General features: G+C 44.3%; 1 protein-coding gene across 1 annotated transcript in view; it reads left to right on the forward strand.

Annotated features, from left to right (window-relative positions):
- The first annotated feature begins 318 nt into the window (after nt 1-318).
- The window catches only part of LRRC38 (leucine rich repeat containing 38), a 56,080-nt gene continuing 40,166 nt past the window's right edge, over nt 319-16,232 (forward strand). The window contains exon 1 of the mRNA XM_083163084.1: nt 319-1,448. Within this exon, the coding sequence (XP_083019210.1) occupies nt 824-1,448 (625 nt within the window). The 5' untranslated portion in view covers nt 319-823. The remainder of the gene's footprint in view (nt 1,449-16,232) is intronic.

Raw genomic sequence — 16,232 nt, forward strand, 5'->3', positions numbered from 1 at the left:
GAAATCATCATCACAAACACACACCTTCAATATATATGATTGGAAAGATATCTCGGTCTCCATCTTCAACATTGCCCAGTTTGTTAGCATTTGCAGTAATCTGACCATATTACCCACAGTTCTCTGCGTCACCCTCCCATATATACACATTCAATCAGTGACTTCGATTTCCCTAAAAAAAACTGCAAATAAAATTTACCCAGAAAAATCCGCATAGCACTGGAGATGTCCCCCTGATATCACCTGCAATCAGGTTGGTTAAATAGACTAGTTACAGAAATCATGCTGAAAATCCCACCTTCGTGAAAAAACAAGCTTAATAAAAATGCCCCTGAATCTTTACTGAATCAGTACTGAATTAAATGGAGACTGGAGTCCAGCATTCCTCTAGTCTCCATTCATACGGTGTCAGTGCTGGAGGCAGTTCAGTCCTGCATTTATTTCCACTCCTGTAATATTACCCTGAATGTTGGCACAAGTGATCCTATGTTGCACATATATGCAGATGTGAGATTTAGTTGTGTAGAGCAGCGGCAAGAAGGGAGATGTGATTTTTATTCTAGCAGTAACAAGATGCAGAGAACAGCCAGATCTGACCAGCAGCGAAGCACAGGCGGAGGCTGCATTTTGACAATAGTGGAGATGTATTTTCCATGCATAGAACATTCCCCGTTTGTTTCCCCTCCCCCAAGTCTGCTGCTATCTGATCTATGATGTTATGTGATCTCTGGGATACACTCACACACACAAGTACTGGGCATCACTGCTCAGCTATGCACAATGTCTCTCTCCTAGTCCCACTCTCTGCTTTAAATCCTTTACCATGTTGCCATGTTTCCTCTGCTACATTTCACTCTTTTGCTTTTGCTGTTTGCTCATTTTACCTCTAGGTCTTCTTTGCCCTTCAGTTTGTACATGTTTGGACTACCACACAATAGACTGCAGGGACCAAGGACTTCCAAGCCTTCCGAACCTATTCCCGTTGGATATACGGAAACTCCTGGCAGCCAACAACCACATACAGTCGATCCCCGGTGATCTGTTCTTGTTTTACGCCGATCTGGTGTATCTGGATCTTCGGAACAACTCGTTGACCTCTCTGGAAGAGGGCACCTTCAGCAGTTCCAGCAGACTGGTCTTTCTGGATTTAAGTTACAACAACCTGACGCAGCTCGATGCCGGGATTTTTAAATCGGCCGGGAAGCTGATAAAGTTAAGCCTGGGGAACAACAATCTGTCCGAGGTGCACGAAGATGCCTTTGAAAACTTGGACGCTCTCCAAGTGCTGGAATTGAATGACAATAACTTACAAAGTTTGAGTGTGAGTGTCCTGGATTCGCTGCCATCCCTTCGGACTATACGCTTGGAGGGTAACCCATGGATATGTGACTGCGAGTTTGCCAACCTCTTTTTTTGGATTGATGAAAACTCTAAAAAACTACAGAAAGGTGGGTAAGGTATCGGCAACGAAATCCAGGTTTGGGTTAAATCATTTGCTGGATCACATTTTAATATTGTTTTTTTTAAGGAAATACCAAAAACATGTGCTGCGTGTACTGTTGGTAGTTAAAGGGTTAAAATGTCTGACGATGCTATGTCACTATAGAAAAGTATGCTCCCAACAACTGGTCTCATTAATCTGACACAAAAGGGATATAACTAATCAATAATTGTTTATTATGCAGCCGCTACAAGAAATCCGTCTACGTGTATGTATATCCAGGGCAACCAACTATGCTGGCCCCATATGTATGCTGGCCCAATACTGCTGCCTTGCTCTTAGCCATTGGCTTTCCATGTTCACCGAATTCTCTGTCCTTTACTCTAGACCAGGGGTGGCCAAACCGGTCTTTGAGATCTACCAACGGTCCACGTTTTCCAGATTACCTGGCTGGTGCACAGCTGTAGTCATTACTAACTGTCACATTTTCAAACATGCTGCATTCAATTCTACTATAGATCCACAGGTTGCCTGGAAAACGTGCACTGTTGGTAGATCTTGAGGACAGGTTTGGCCACCCCTGCTCTAGACCTTCTGCCTGCAGGTGTGCAAGCACTTTGTGAACCAGATGGGTAGTGTGATTCAATGCTAAAGCTGAGGGTGGACTGAGGTAGCAATGGTGCCTCAGCAGAGGAAACCAGAATAGTACTGGCAAATTGTAATTTATAAGAGCAGAAATGAGAAACCGTGGGTGAAATGTAATAGGGTGACAGAATTAAAAAGTAAGAGATTTGGTAAAAAAAAAATCTGCTTTTTTTTTTTTTAAAGAGGCATTCATTTACACCGCAAAACCACTTTGATTTTGCCATATAAATGATTGCCGCTTTAAAACAAACTGGAGATTTCTTACCAAATCTCTCACTTTCTGATTCTCTCACCAGATTACATTTCCTCCCATGACTGTGACTTTAGGTGTCAGCATGAGGTTCTAGGAAACAATGGAAGAAATTACTTTATTGCATTGAAATGTAAGTACCCTAAATGATTATTATGTGAATTTTGATGAGCCAACTTCGTCTGGCTACAGTATTTCTCCATGACCTCTTCATAAGGGAAATTTTGCAGAAATGTTTGAGTTATTCTGGACCTTCCAGGAGAGTAGGTAAGTACTGGGGCATAGATTGAGTTCTGTGGATCCCATAGCAACATTTAAAGGGGGCTTAGACCCCATTTCTTCTAGACACAGTTGCTCAAATCAAGGAGACACCTATTCTCTGACAGTGTGGTGGTCATTGGCTAGTACAGCTGTACCTGTGAGTGTAAATCAGGAGCTAGGGATATGGATCATACCAGTGTAGAACTTACCTGAGGGGGAGAGACAGAAGTCACTTCCTGTATGAGTGCTGAGGAGTCACATTTTTCACAATGGGCCAGACCCAAGTTACAGTCAGCTTTGGGAACTTGGTAGACATCTAAATGACCTGGACTCGAAACCCCTTGAGACCTTTTCCCTATAGCAATGGCACCCCCTGCCCCCATGTGTAAGTATGTGTAGGACACTACAATAGGACTTATTAATCAAGTAATTCTGTCTGATACAATCTTTGAAGCTACTGTTTCCGCATTTTTAAGTGCAGAATTAAATACAGTATCCATTCAATGTACCAAAGTAGAAAGCCACAAAGATCGGAAATATCTCCTGCTTTCCGGTTGCCAGTCCTCTCATCAGCCTTCTCCATAGATATGGGAATAATATATAACAAGGTCCCAAAGAATAGCTTTGCGGATCTTGCATGCCTAGGCTAATAGGAAAACTACTTAGCACCGTACCTTTAATTGGGTGACCCTGTTGGAAAGCGAACTTGCAATAACTCTCCAGTGGGCTGGAATGTTGGCAATGCTAAATGCTTATACAACTGGATATCCGCACATATGCAGCGGTCCAGCCAGGTGTTACTGATCTAAGGGGAAAGCTATTGGTGGCTCCAGAACTGGGGCTGCAACACAGTTAAAAATTCAAATAGGGCACCAACTGCCAGTGAGACTGTTTAGAATGGCAGTTGGTAGCAGTTAGTTTGGAATTTTGAACTGTGCTAGATCCAGCAACAATCAAAGCCCTTAACTCAGCGTCTTAAATTGGTACATTCTCCATAAAAATATCATTATTTCTGCAATATGAGATGATAATGATTTTTCATTTTGGGGTCTGCCCACAGTTTTTCATAAATACGCCCTTCAAAGTGAACTCGGAATCTGCCTGGTATTAGTATGTATTTCCAGTGAGAATAATAGTGGACATAAGGGGTTACAATCTATTTTAATGAGTCATTTTGAAACCACACAAATTGTCCATGAAGTTTATATATGCAATTAAACAGACAACAGCATTCAGATCCCTAACCACTTAACAGCCAGAAAGAGCCCTGGGATGGGAGAGGAGAGGCAGCGTGAACAGTTGTGGTATTTAGAGGTTATTCCGCCATGGTAACTGTGATTATTGGTAAATTGCAGTAACTTCCTAACAGCCCAGCAACCACAATGTAACAAGGTGGAAGTATCTATTTATCAAGTCTATTATGTATATGGAAAGCACATAGAAATAAATGTGAGAAGGATCACAGTCAGGATTGAATCCCCCTCAGACCAGACTCAAAGGGTTTATTACCTAAGCCAGGCATGTCCAAACTGTGGCCCTCCAGCTGTTTTGAAAATACACATCCCAGCATGCCTTGCCATATTTTTGGCATTTCCTAATAGCAAAACTGTGGCAAGGCATGATGGGACTTGTAGTTTCCCAACAGCTGGAGGGACATAATTTGGACATGCCTGACCTAGGCCAACGACTAAACGTGCCCACACACGGTAAGATCGGAATGATCAATCATTTAAAAACTTACTGTGTCATGATCACAATTCAATGGTGCCCGCGGGTCATTCATCAAGCTTTCTGATACCTTCAGCCAGAGCCGGCCCTAAGCAATTTGTTGCCCTAGGCAAGACTTTACTTGGTGCCCCTACCAGATAATCCCATTCCCCCTCCCAGCATGCTGTACACAGCCAGCAGAGGCTAGATGGAGAGTTAGACATACAGTAGTAAGGGGCCATCGACTTGAAGAGTGATGACTGAGTTCATCACCTTTCATTTGAACTGATGACACCACTGCAACAGGTCCCATCAAAATTTACCAAACTCCTCCATTGCAGTCCAGGTATTAAAGATTTCCATGCATATGTCCTGATAGTACCACAGCTAATTTGATTGAAATAAGTCATCTATGTCCATGCAAGGTTAAAACCTCTGGCCTACTTTAAAGATGATAGTTCTAAATAAAAAATACATTGAAAATACCATACCCGCAAGAACACTGAAAAAGCCAGATCCACTAAAAGACACAAAAAATCCAGATCCACTAAAAAAATATAAAGACAGAGCCATATAAAAATACTTTGAAAAAGCCATATTCACGTAGTTACATTGAAAAATAACATTGAGAAATGTCTGATTCTCCTAAACACCCAGTACTGTATGTTGAAAAAAGGCAGATCTACATAAAATAAAAAAAAATCAGATCCACTAAAAAAAGCTTGATCTATAAAAATATCAGATCCACTGAAAATACAAACACAAAAATAAAAAACGATCCACATAAAAACACATTTAAAAGTTTGTGTGGTAACAGGCTGGAGAACAGAGGTTATGGGGAGATAGACTGGGACTGGGGGACAGAGGTTCTGGAGTGAAGGGCTGTGAGCAGTGGGTAGACAGTGTGGGGTGACAGGCTGTGACTATGGGACAGAGGTGTGTATATATTTTTATCAACAGTGACAGGCTGTGACTGTGAGACACACTTTGTGGGATGACAGGCTTTGACCAGGGGGGCAAAGGGTGTGGGGTGATGGGCTGTGACCAGTGGGAAGATTGTCTACCCACTGGTAACAGCCCGTCACCCCACAGTCTTCCCAATGGTCACAGCCCGTCACCTCACACCCTTTGACCCACTAGTCAAAGCCTGTCACCCCACAAAGTCTGTCTCAAAGTCACAGCCTGTCACCCCACACTGTCTACTCACTGGTTGCAGCCCGTCACCCCACAGTGTGGGGTGACAGGCTGTGACCATGGGACAGAGGTGTGTGTATATATTTTTATCAACAGTGACAGGGTGTGAGGTGACAGGCTTTGACCAGGGGGGCAAAGGGTGTGAGGTGACAGGCTGTGACCAGAGGAATTGGTGGATGATGACTGGAAGCCATGGAGAGACTATATGGGTGGGGAGGGAAAGGGCAGTGAAAAAATACAATAAAAATGCAATTTACCCCCTCCCACAGATAACAAATACACTAATCCACACACGCACAGTGAAGGGGGGGTTAAAGGTTGTCAAAACACTGAGGGGGCTAAGGGTGTACAAGGTGTAACACACAAATATACACACAGGGGAAGAGGGGTTCACACACAGCAGGAGTTGGATGGGATGTTTAGGTGGGTAGGATGGGTACAAGGCTCCCCGGCACTCGCTTAATCAATCGCAGGGTGAACTTCAGGGTGTCAATGTGTGAGGGCCGCAGCAGCAGGAGGATCCAGGGCAGGTATGGAGTCAGCGGCTACGCAGCTGCCCTAATTGTAAAGTGAGTCATCGGAGGAGATGTGGATACTTTGGGAACTGCCTGCTAACAAGAAGCTGACCTCTGCTTCCTCAGTATGACTGGGGACATATAATTTAAAAATCTATACTGTTCTTTGCACTTAGTCACATCCTTGGTCACACACATACATAACCCCTGCACTCAGCCATAGCCTTACCCACACATGTACACTCCACCCCTGCTCTTCCATCACAGCCTACTCACACATGTACACCCCCTACACACACACTCACAGATGTACCCCCCCCACCCTTGCACTCACATCACAGCCCACTCACACATGTACATTCAACTGCACTCACTCCGGTCACAGCCTACTCACAGATGAACACCCCACCCCTCCCCTCCCTCACATCACAGCAGCATTCTGCACAACACTACTCACATGTCTGGTGTCTGGTAGTAGCTGTAGCAGGAAGAAGTTGGATGTAGGGACTTCCTGCATCCCCACTTCCTGTGACAGCCTGCTCTGCTCTGCGCTCTGCACTGAGTGCTCTGCTGTCCAGGCCTGGAGAAGCCGTGCAGCGTGGCACACATACAGTGGGGGGTATTCAATGCTGTGGGCGAGCGGTAACAGCGACCAGAGCTTCCTGCCCGCTGTCACCATTCACCCTGTCAGTATTCAACGCAGCCCCCGCTAGGGTGACCAACTCATCCCTTTAATCCGGGACACATATTAATTAAACAGGTTCTGTGGCTGGCTTTCACCTGGTTTTAAACTGCCACACCTCAAGACTCCATTTCACCTGGTTTTAAACTGCCACAGAACCTGTGTAATTAATATGTGTCCCAGACTAAAGGGATGAGTTGGTCACCCTAGCCCCCGCATACACCAATTCCCCCTCGCTCCATTTTTTGAGTGAGGGGGAATTGGCGTATGCGGCTCCAGAAGCAGCGAGACTCGCGGCTAAATACAGCAAGTTTTCTGCACTAGCCGCGGGTCTCGCTGTTTTGGGGAATTCACGCCGTACTGTGACGACAAGGATTTCCTCCGAACATTGAATAGAGCGAGCGGCCGGCGCGGGGGTTAAACAGCGAGGATCGCTGGTTTTTTGCAATCCTCGCTGTTTAACCCCCTCGCTGCATTGAATACCTGCCAGTAACTGTCCCCTCATGCTTTTCCCTGCTATTGGCTTAATGAGCTGCCCAATTAAAGCTGAGCTCCAATTGCGGTAGCCAACCAGAGCAGGTGCCCCAAACCTCCGCCAGCGGCAGGCCCTTAAGCTAGGCGTGGTGCGCCCCTAGGCAATCCAAATGCCCTAGGGCTACATAATTGCCTAAATTGCCTATGCCTAGGGCCGGATCTGCCTTCAGCAGATGGAACAACCTATTGTGCGCAATATGGCCACATTGTTCCGTGAATATGCATGATGAACGAGGTGGCAATGATGTGGTATATGATTTGCAGGGTTAAGGGCCCCTTACACTTTTGAGATTTTGCAAAGGAAAGGGGGTGTGGATCCGCACAGACTCAGTACATAGTTATTTTACATTATACGAGAAGCATCAGGATAACCAATATATTGGACTACTCTATTAAATGATGGTAGTCTTGGATTGGTGGTGCGCCCAACACATTCAGTATTTGTAACTGAGTAGAGGGGGGTGTTTGCAAGGAGCAAACCAAAAGACAAATGTGCCTTTTTGGGCGCACTCTTTGTTATATGAATTCGATATGATTATTGCATTAAAACATAACTTTTAATGGTCTTCTTACACTAAAATATTAGGAGCATTCGTCAATTTATAATCAGTCATTTAATACATTTTCAGTTGACTGTCAATCGAGAATCACACACAACATTTAGATAGGACATAAACAAACATTCAAGGACATGCTAGACTCATAGCTTGTGTTGATGTGCAACAATGTATCCATTCGCACTTTTTTATTTTATATTTTATTGTTTTATATTTCAATTGCCTCAGCAAAGTATCAACAGATGGCTCAGCCACTTCAGCTCAGACAATCTCTCATGCTCATAGATTGTGATATAATGCTAGCTGCTAAATCTTGTGCTCAAATAGAAAAAAGTGTCCCTATCCGGTGAATGAAACTGGAAGGAATAGTCCCCTGTGGAAAGTACTCCTACAACCGGTGGCTCCTGTGTATCTGCTGTTCAATCACCCGTCTAAGTTACCAACCAGTTTGTTCGCCAGGAGTCTCCTCTCTGGCTGGTGAACTGGCCCCCTATAGGTACTGCTGGATTCTGGCCTGTATTGGGGTGTGTAGGTAACCTTTTGGACTTGGTGTTGAATGAGAGTACCAGGTTGGTTGTTGAATGGGAGTTATGGTACAGGTCACTTCTGCTTTCCAATTCAGCTTGGTGAGTCACCCTGGTGCTTTTTAGTATTGCAGGGAGACACTACGGGCTGGATGGATGAGAGAGTGTTTTGAAAAGAGTGAGTCCCAGTGACAAATTGTCAGTTCACCATTTGGTGGGACTTCTGCTTTCAGTAATTTCATGATTTGATGCTTGCAGATCAAGACAAGCTATGAGTCTAGCATGTCCTTGAATGTTTGTTTATGTCCTATCTAAATGTTGTGTGTGATTCTCGATTGACAGTCAACTGAAAATGTATTAAATGACTGATTATAAATTGACAAATGCTCCTAATATTTTAGTGTAAAAAGACCATTAAAAGTTATGTTTTAATGCAATAATCATATCGAATTCATATAACAAAGAGTGCGCCCAAAAAGGCACATTTGTCTTTTGGTTTGCTCCTTGAAAACACCCCCCTCTACTTTTGAGATTTTGTCAGATTTGACCCAATGCAGGTGGATTGGGTCAAATTATTTGACAAAATCTTATGTGCCTGATGTGTACAGTAGGACCCATTGCACAATCCCGTGCCATTGGGTATAACCAAGAGATTGCAAGTGATTGATCCTCCTGCACATAGGATAAATCTCAAGTCAATCAGGTCCAACTTGTTGGACAATAAGTTGGACAAGTGTAAGGGGGCCTTATGATGGGTCGCTAAATGACCCATATAACCCTCTAATCGTTTACTCAAAGTGTGGGCATAATCAGGAGTGTTCTGGATTTCAAGGGAAATTGAATAGACATTGGATTGGTCAAAATATCTATCTGTGTGTGGGCACCTTAAACAAACTACAGTTGTATGTAAGGGTTTTTTGTTCCTGAACCTATAAATGAGAGAAGCCCCAGAGGCGTAACTCTGGGAGGCAATGGAGTCATCTGCCTCCGATCTCCTGCTCTCAAGGGGGCACCTCTCCTGCCCTGCAAGTTTGAATCAGTTCATTGAAAGCTGTCAATATTGCTTCTGTGGCTGACTCCCCCTCCTAGCAGGGCTATAGACATCACATTTAAACATAATATAGAGATCATACATACATACATACATACACCATACTTGCCTACTTTAACTTTCACCTCTCCGGGAGAAGCCCGGAGAGGAAACACATCAGGGGGGGGGGGGGGGCGGGACAAGGCTGATATCACTCTGCCCTGCCCCCCATGCCAGAAAACTCTGTGATTTGCGGGCCGCGGAGAGGGGGCGGGCTTAAATAACTCAAAATGCAGCAATTGCATCATTTAAGCCCCGCCCCCTCACTGCAGACCCGTGATTTGTGCTAATTAATCCAGCGGGCAACGGGAGAGCGGGGGCTGTGAACAAAAAGTGGGAGACTTGCCCACCTTCCCGGGAAGCGGACCCGATTTTCGGGAGGCTCCCGGACATTCCGGGAGGGTAGGCAAGCCTGACATACACACGCATGCATACATATATTTATATAAGGTGCTGTGCATACATATATTTATATAAGGTGCACCAATATTTATCTTGCCTCCAGGCAACTGAGATGGACACACTACTGAGAGACCCCCCTTCTTGAGAGAACAGTCAAGTAATGTCACCCCTTTCAGGTTCCGCAAACATCTAAAAAGGTGCAGAATAATATCGAACTACTTGTTTCATAATTAATTATATGCATTGTAATGCAGCACAGTATTAGCTGGCTCAGTCAGACTTGCTGTACAGCCTTTAGAATAGATGTTTGTCTCACATGCATTGTTAGCACAGACATAAAATACAGTGATCATATTGTGTATAACGCACATCAACAAAGACTAGTAAAAGTTTTTTGACCTGAGAGCCTTACTGTACTTCTCAACTTCCCCGCTGTCCTGAATTTTGCATACCTCAAAAGGGATAGAATTTGCGTCACACTGGCAGCGCTTTGGCTGAAGTAGGGTTGAACGGATCAATGAGGGGGAATATTTTATTTTAATGTTGCTTGTTTAAATGTTAGGATATACGCTAGTCCAGTGGTTCTCAAACTCGGTCCGCAGCACCCCACAAAGTTCACGGTTTCAAGATCACCCAACAGATGCACTCATTACTGACTACACATTGTAAAAGATCCACAGGTGGAGCTAATTATTTCACTTGATTCTGTGAGGAGACTTGCAACTCATGCACTGTGTGGGGTCCTGAGGACCTACTTTAAGAACCTGTGCACTAAACATCACAAGCAATGTAAGCAAATAGACCTACTCACAAGCAATAGACCTACTCTCAAGAAATATAGAAACATAATAATAACAGCACTAAAGTCAAGCCTCATTAGGATAAAATAAAATATATGCATATAGTGTATAATAAAATATACATTTAATAAAAAATGAATGAATAAACATGGACACAGCCATATAAATATAATAAAATAAAACCAATGAATTAACCATGGGTACATCTACCAACTGATAATGGGCATAAAAGTCTGTGGAATAGGAATTACTGCAGTACTAAGATTTAAATTGTCCGTTTGAAAGACATGTGTCAAAAGGTTCACAAAGCCTTGAAGCAGGTAGAGTTGGATTTACAGCGTATCGTAGGTTGACTTTATCCCGTCTAAGGGGGTATGCAATGTGCCACCGCTATTTCCGACGTGGGAAATAGCGGCAGCTCCCTATTCAATGCTGTCATTAACGACAGCATTGATGCGGGATCACGGCAGAACAGGCCTGACTTCAGAAACTGTCTGGCCCGTTGTGCTGATAACGGTCGTGGATTGTCGTGGTCCAGGCCACAGATCGACAATCCACTGCCATTTTCACGGCCACGCCCCCATTGCGCCCATTGCGGGACATTGAATCCCGTCTGTCGTTATGCGGTCGATCTGACTGCAAACGGGCCAGGATCATGGCTGTCGGCGGGGATCGACAGCCATGATCCCAGATTACATCCCACCCAAGTATGGTTTGAAGTGATGCAACTCCAGGAAACGGCAAAGCCAGATGATAACTGTATTCACAGAAGTCCTTGTGACGCAATCAGCTACAAGTGCAGATTTGTGACGTGTTTTGGTGTTACTATCTTGCAGCTTTCACATTTTCTGGAGATCCAGCAAATCGCTTGGATCATACAACCTACATTGCAAATTTATCACCAAAGGAAGCCCTGCATTCATTCTTATGGAACTGATGACAAACCAAACATAGATGTTAGATGGTCATTAACTCTATTGCATCAACGGGCACAAGTTAAAGTACATTGCAGAAGCCGTCATTTTGAGAGTCTTTTAACTAGTCTAGTATTAAATGTGCATTTTGATTCTGACTGCATATTGTTTATATTGTCCTGTTCTGCTTCACTTAGACTTCTAGAAAAATGTTTTTATATTTGTTCAGTTTGGAGAGCGACATACTCCAAATACATACAGCTGCTTTGGGCCAATTACCCTAAGTAGCGTCCGGCTGGTTCAATAGGATAACGTTCTACATGCCCAAAGAATAGCGATTATGTTTTCCTGTTAGTACAGTAGTTGTAAATTATACAGACACCACTGCAGCTTTTCCATTTGAACCACTTTTTTTTATTTATTTTTTAAATACCCCAATGCTGGCTTCAGGTTAGTGAATATGTCATCAACTCAGCCAGGCAGCTAAAGATTAGAAAACAGCAACTTCATTGGAATAGGGCCTACACACATACAGTAGGGTCTTATGCTGGTTCTCTCGCAAGGCAAATTCCTTCTTAAATGGATAAATCCACAAGCACTGCAGGGGGGGGGGGGGGGGGGCAGATATAACGGGAAAAATTTACTAAAGAAAATTTGTAAAAAATAGGTGTATTTGTATCCAGAAATACACTTATTTTTTACATTTACTATAGTGAAAATATGGCAATTCATATTCGTATTAATAGCGCATCAATACGAATACGAATTGCCGTATTTTCGGGATAGTAAATGTCAAAAATAAGTGTATTTCTGGATACAAATACACCTATTTTTTACAAATTTCCTTTAGTAAAGTTCCCCCAACATGTGCAGAGAGATTTGGATTTGGGTGAGTTATTTTGTTTCTGTGCAGGGTAAATACTGACTGCTTTATTTCTACACTGCAATATACAGTAGATCTTACTTTGAAGTAAAACTCCACCCAAATCTAATTCTCTCTGCACATATTACATCTGCCCCCCCCCCCCCTGCAGTGCACATGGTTCTGTCCATTTGAGAAGGAATTTGCTTTTGCGAGTGAACCAGAATAAACCCCTTAGTGACACTGCGGAGCGCCCTGAGCGATGCTAGATCGCTTAGAACCCTCAGCAAGATTGCACAGCACACAACGCTACAAAGCTATGTGCTCAGTGATCTGTCAGGGACAGAGTTCTCCGGTGAGAATACTGGCCCAGACAAGCAATTAACTGGATTTATCTAGCATGCTGGATATTAATTGTTGGGGTGATAGCGGCGCGCAGGGCCGAGCATCACTATCGCTATGCCCCCACACACAGAGCCATGTAGGGGAACTTACTAAGTGATCTAGTGAGAGAGGCTGCTACAGCGGCAGTTAGTTCTCTCTCTCTCTTTCACTCTCTGTGCCTGGCTCTCTGCAACAGGGGAAGGAGGGTAGCAGGCCCCGGGCCCCTCCATCAGACCCGGGCCCAGGTAAAATGTATCCACACCACCCCACCACCCTCTCGGCACCATTGCCCATAACAGGTAACATCATACCTCCCAACATTGGTGGCAGTGGAGGTGGGACACGAGCGTGTGCCAAAGGCATCTAAAACCCTGGTCTACAGATGGAGCCATCCTCAGCTAGCCCTTTAATAGGATTAAGTGGGTAATGGGATTACTCTGCTAATCCCCTACTGTATTGTTCTATGTATTGTATTGCTGCTGAGAACAATAGGCCTTGGATAGCCATGGCTCACCATGGCTATCCAGAGACGGGTAGATGAGGATGGCTCCATCTGTATGTCCTCAGTGCTCCCATGAGGCCACACACCCCATTTTCAACCACTGTTGGGGGCATTGCCAGCGCTGTTCAGCTCTCCTAAGCAGAGCAATGGGTAGCAGGGGGGGACTCACTGGCATTGTTGTTGTTGAACAGCACACACACGCTGTTCTTGACTAATAGCTAGGCTGTGGATAAATGCCATCTACAGATTACGTGGCCTAATTTAGCAGCAAATATACCGATGCTACAAATGTTTCCAGTGAAATGAGGTTAGTAGGTGGCGGCTGCACACAAATCCAGAGGAAAGGGGGCAGAAAAGACATATTGTTTATTTATTGAGTGTGGAAAGAGTAGATATAATATATGATATCTACTGTTATATTTTTATTTATAGAGCTTTTCATTTTTTGTAAACTTCTATTGATTTTCATTTTTCCATAGCAGTGATATGTCTTCTGTATTTCTCAGCGCCCATGACGATACGATATTGTTAGGTAGTGATTAATCATTTTTTATTATTTTGTTTAAAAATTATACTTTTCGTCTTGCAAAGGTGAAAAATAACTATGCATCCGTGTGTCCCCGCATTCCGCATATGATGACATTTCCCTTACTTGGACAGCTGCATGGTACTCCTGCTGGTAGCTGCCGTTGTGGAACATCTGGCGGAAAGCTGACCTTCTTACGGTATATTTAGAAGTGCAGATATTACAGTTTTGCAGTGTGGAGCAAGAAGTCAGCACCGATTTAGCGAATTCTCTTTTTTGTGTTCTTCCGGTAGAAATTGAAGCCATCTGTCTGAGTCGCTGATGTACAAATCAGCAGCTTCAAGGACTGTGGGACAGGAAATCATTACAGCCCTGGCGGCCTATTTATGCCTTTAAATAATGGCTTACTTTGTTATATGGTGCTGAAAATTTTATCTAATTATCTGTAAGGAGCCTGTAAGATGAAGGGTCTCTCATTTCCCAGCGGTAACGCATTGTGTAAATCACCTGAACAGCAGAGGTGATTGATAAATGTGTGCAGACAATCTGGACAGTCTCATTAAAGCAATGGCACTGTTGTCCGCTAGTTATGTACAATTGCACCCCATATAGCAGAAGACACAGCTCTGTTCCTGTTCATGCCTGCCTGTCCTTTTGTCCTAAAAATGTACTCAATATGTTTAAGCAGTACAACATTTCCATCATCTCAGTGGTCACTTATCACCTTGGAGACACCAATGACTGTGTAAGACCCTTAGGAGAGGTTCAGAGTACAAGTGGTGGTCATGGCAATTCAATTTGTTTCATCATGGCCCAGACACGGCAGAGCTGGTGTAACCTTTCTCTGCACCTGGGTGGCTTGGCCGTACCTTCCTATTTTCTTAAAATGGGAAAAGGGACCTTTGCATGCTCCATGAACTGGGGGGTATAAGCTTGTGACAAGGGCATGTAGGTATATTCAATTACAGTCGAAACTGCCGTCTCGTCAGAAAGATTTCGGTCGGAAGGGGTTCTGACCTATTCAATACAGGCAGTTTTTTTCCAACCGTTTGGAGCATTCTGTCCTGTCGGGAAAAAAGTTCCATATTGAATAGGTCGGAACCCCCTTTGGCGATATAGCTGCAGATCCATGTGCTTTTGACAGAAAGTAACGGCTATCTCAATCTGACTTGAAAAAAATACAGATTGAGGCAGGGAGGACAGCGCCGGGTGAGCAGCAGCAGCAGCTCACCTGGCGCCATCCTTCGACCCGCCTTCCACACCCTCCTTCATCGCTCAATGGATTCTGCCACCAGGCCGGGTGAGAGCAGCTCACCTGGCACCATTCCACCTCTCACTGCCTCCCGCCGCCTCCCACCTTCACTCACTCGGTCCGGGTGAGCAGCAGCAGTGGCCAAAGGTGACATTCGGATTTGCCTGCTGATTGATTAGGTAGTGTCGGATCCATTCCGACAAATTAATGTCGGAATGGATCAGACACTTATTGAATAAACCCCATGGTATCTCATGAAATATCATCAGCGAGGCACGCCACCATTTTTATCATGATAGGAGCATACCTAGTGGTCTTGGAGCTGCTGGGCAAGCCTCTAGTCCAGTGGTTCGGTCCTCAAGTACCCACAACAGTTCACGTTTTCCAAGTCACCCAGCAGGTGCACTCATTACTAACTTACATTTTAAAAGATCCACAGTTGGAGCTAATTATTTTGTTTGCAATTCTGTGCGAAGACCTGAAAAACGTGTTGGGGCTAACTGAGGACCGAACTCGGGAACAATTGCTCTAGTTCCTCTCTACAGTGAAAAGTTGCCATGTGCATAAGAGATGTTAACCAGAGCAGCAGCGGAAAAGGTGCCGCGGATCCCCAGACACCACCACCGGTACCACTGGCAATGGGTTCTCCCAACCCCAGAAACCTAACTCCAGCCTGTGGTGAGACAGCAGTACAGTCCACAAAATGTGGGACTGTCCCACCAAAATCTGAGAGTTTGAGAAGTATGCTAGACAACACTGCGGACCTTATTCATGTCGACTTATGTCGGGTGTCAACCTAAGCCCTGTCGACCTTCAGTGGTAGACCTAATGCATGTTGACCTAAATTGGGTCGACTCAATGACCCATACTCATCAACTGCCAAGAAGGCTAATTGCCAAGGAGAATGGATGTTGGGCCTGATTCTGGTTCACCGCAAAAGCAAATTCTTTCTCTAATGGACAAAACCATGCTGCACTGCAGGTGGGGCAGATGTAACATGTGCAGAGAGCGTTAGATTTGGGTGGGGTGTGTACTTATCTGATCTCTGTATTGCAGTGTAAAAACAAAGCAGCCAGTATTTTCCCTGCACAGAAACAAAATAACGCCCACAAATATACCTTTCTCTGCACATGTTACATCTGCCCCCCAGCATTGCACATGAGAGAATTTGCTTTTGCAAGTGAACCAGA

Source organism: Crinia signifera, chromosome 19 (genome assembly GCF_055691185.1).
Source record: "Crinia signifera chromosome 19, ASM5569118v1, whole genome shotgun sequence".
Taxonomy (NCBI): Eukaryota; Metazoa; Chordata; class Amphibia; order Anura; family Myobatrachidae; genus Crinia; species Crinia signifera.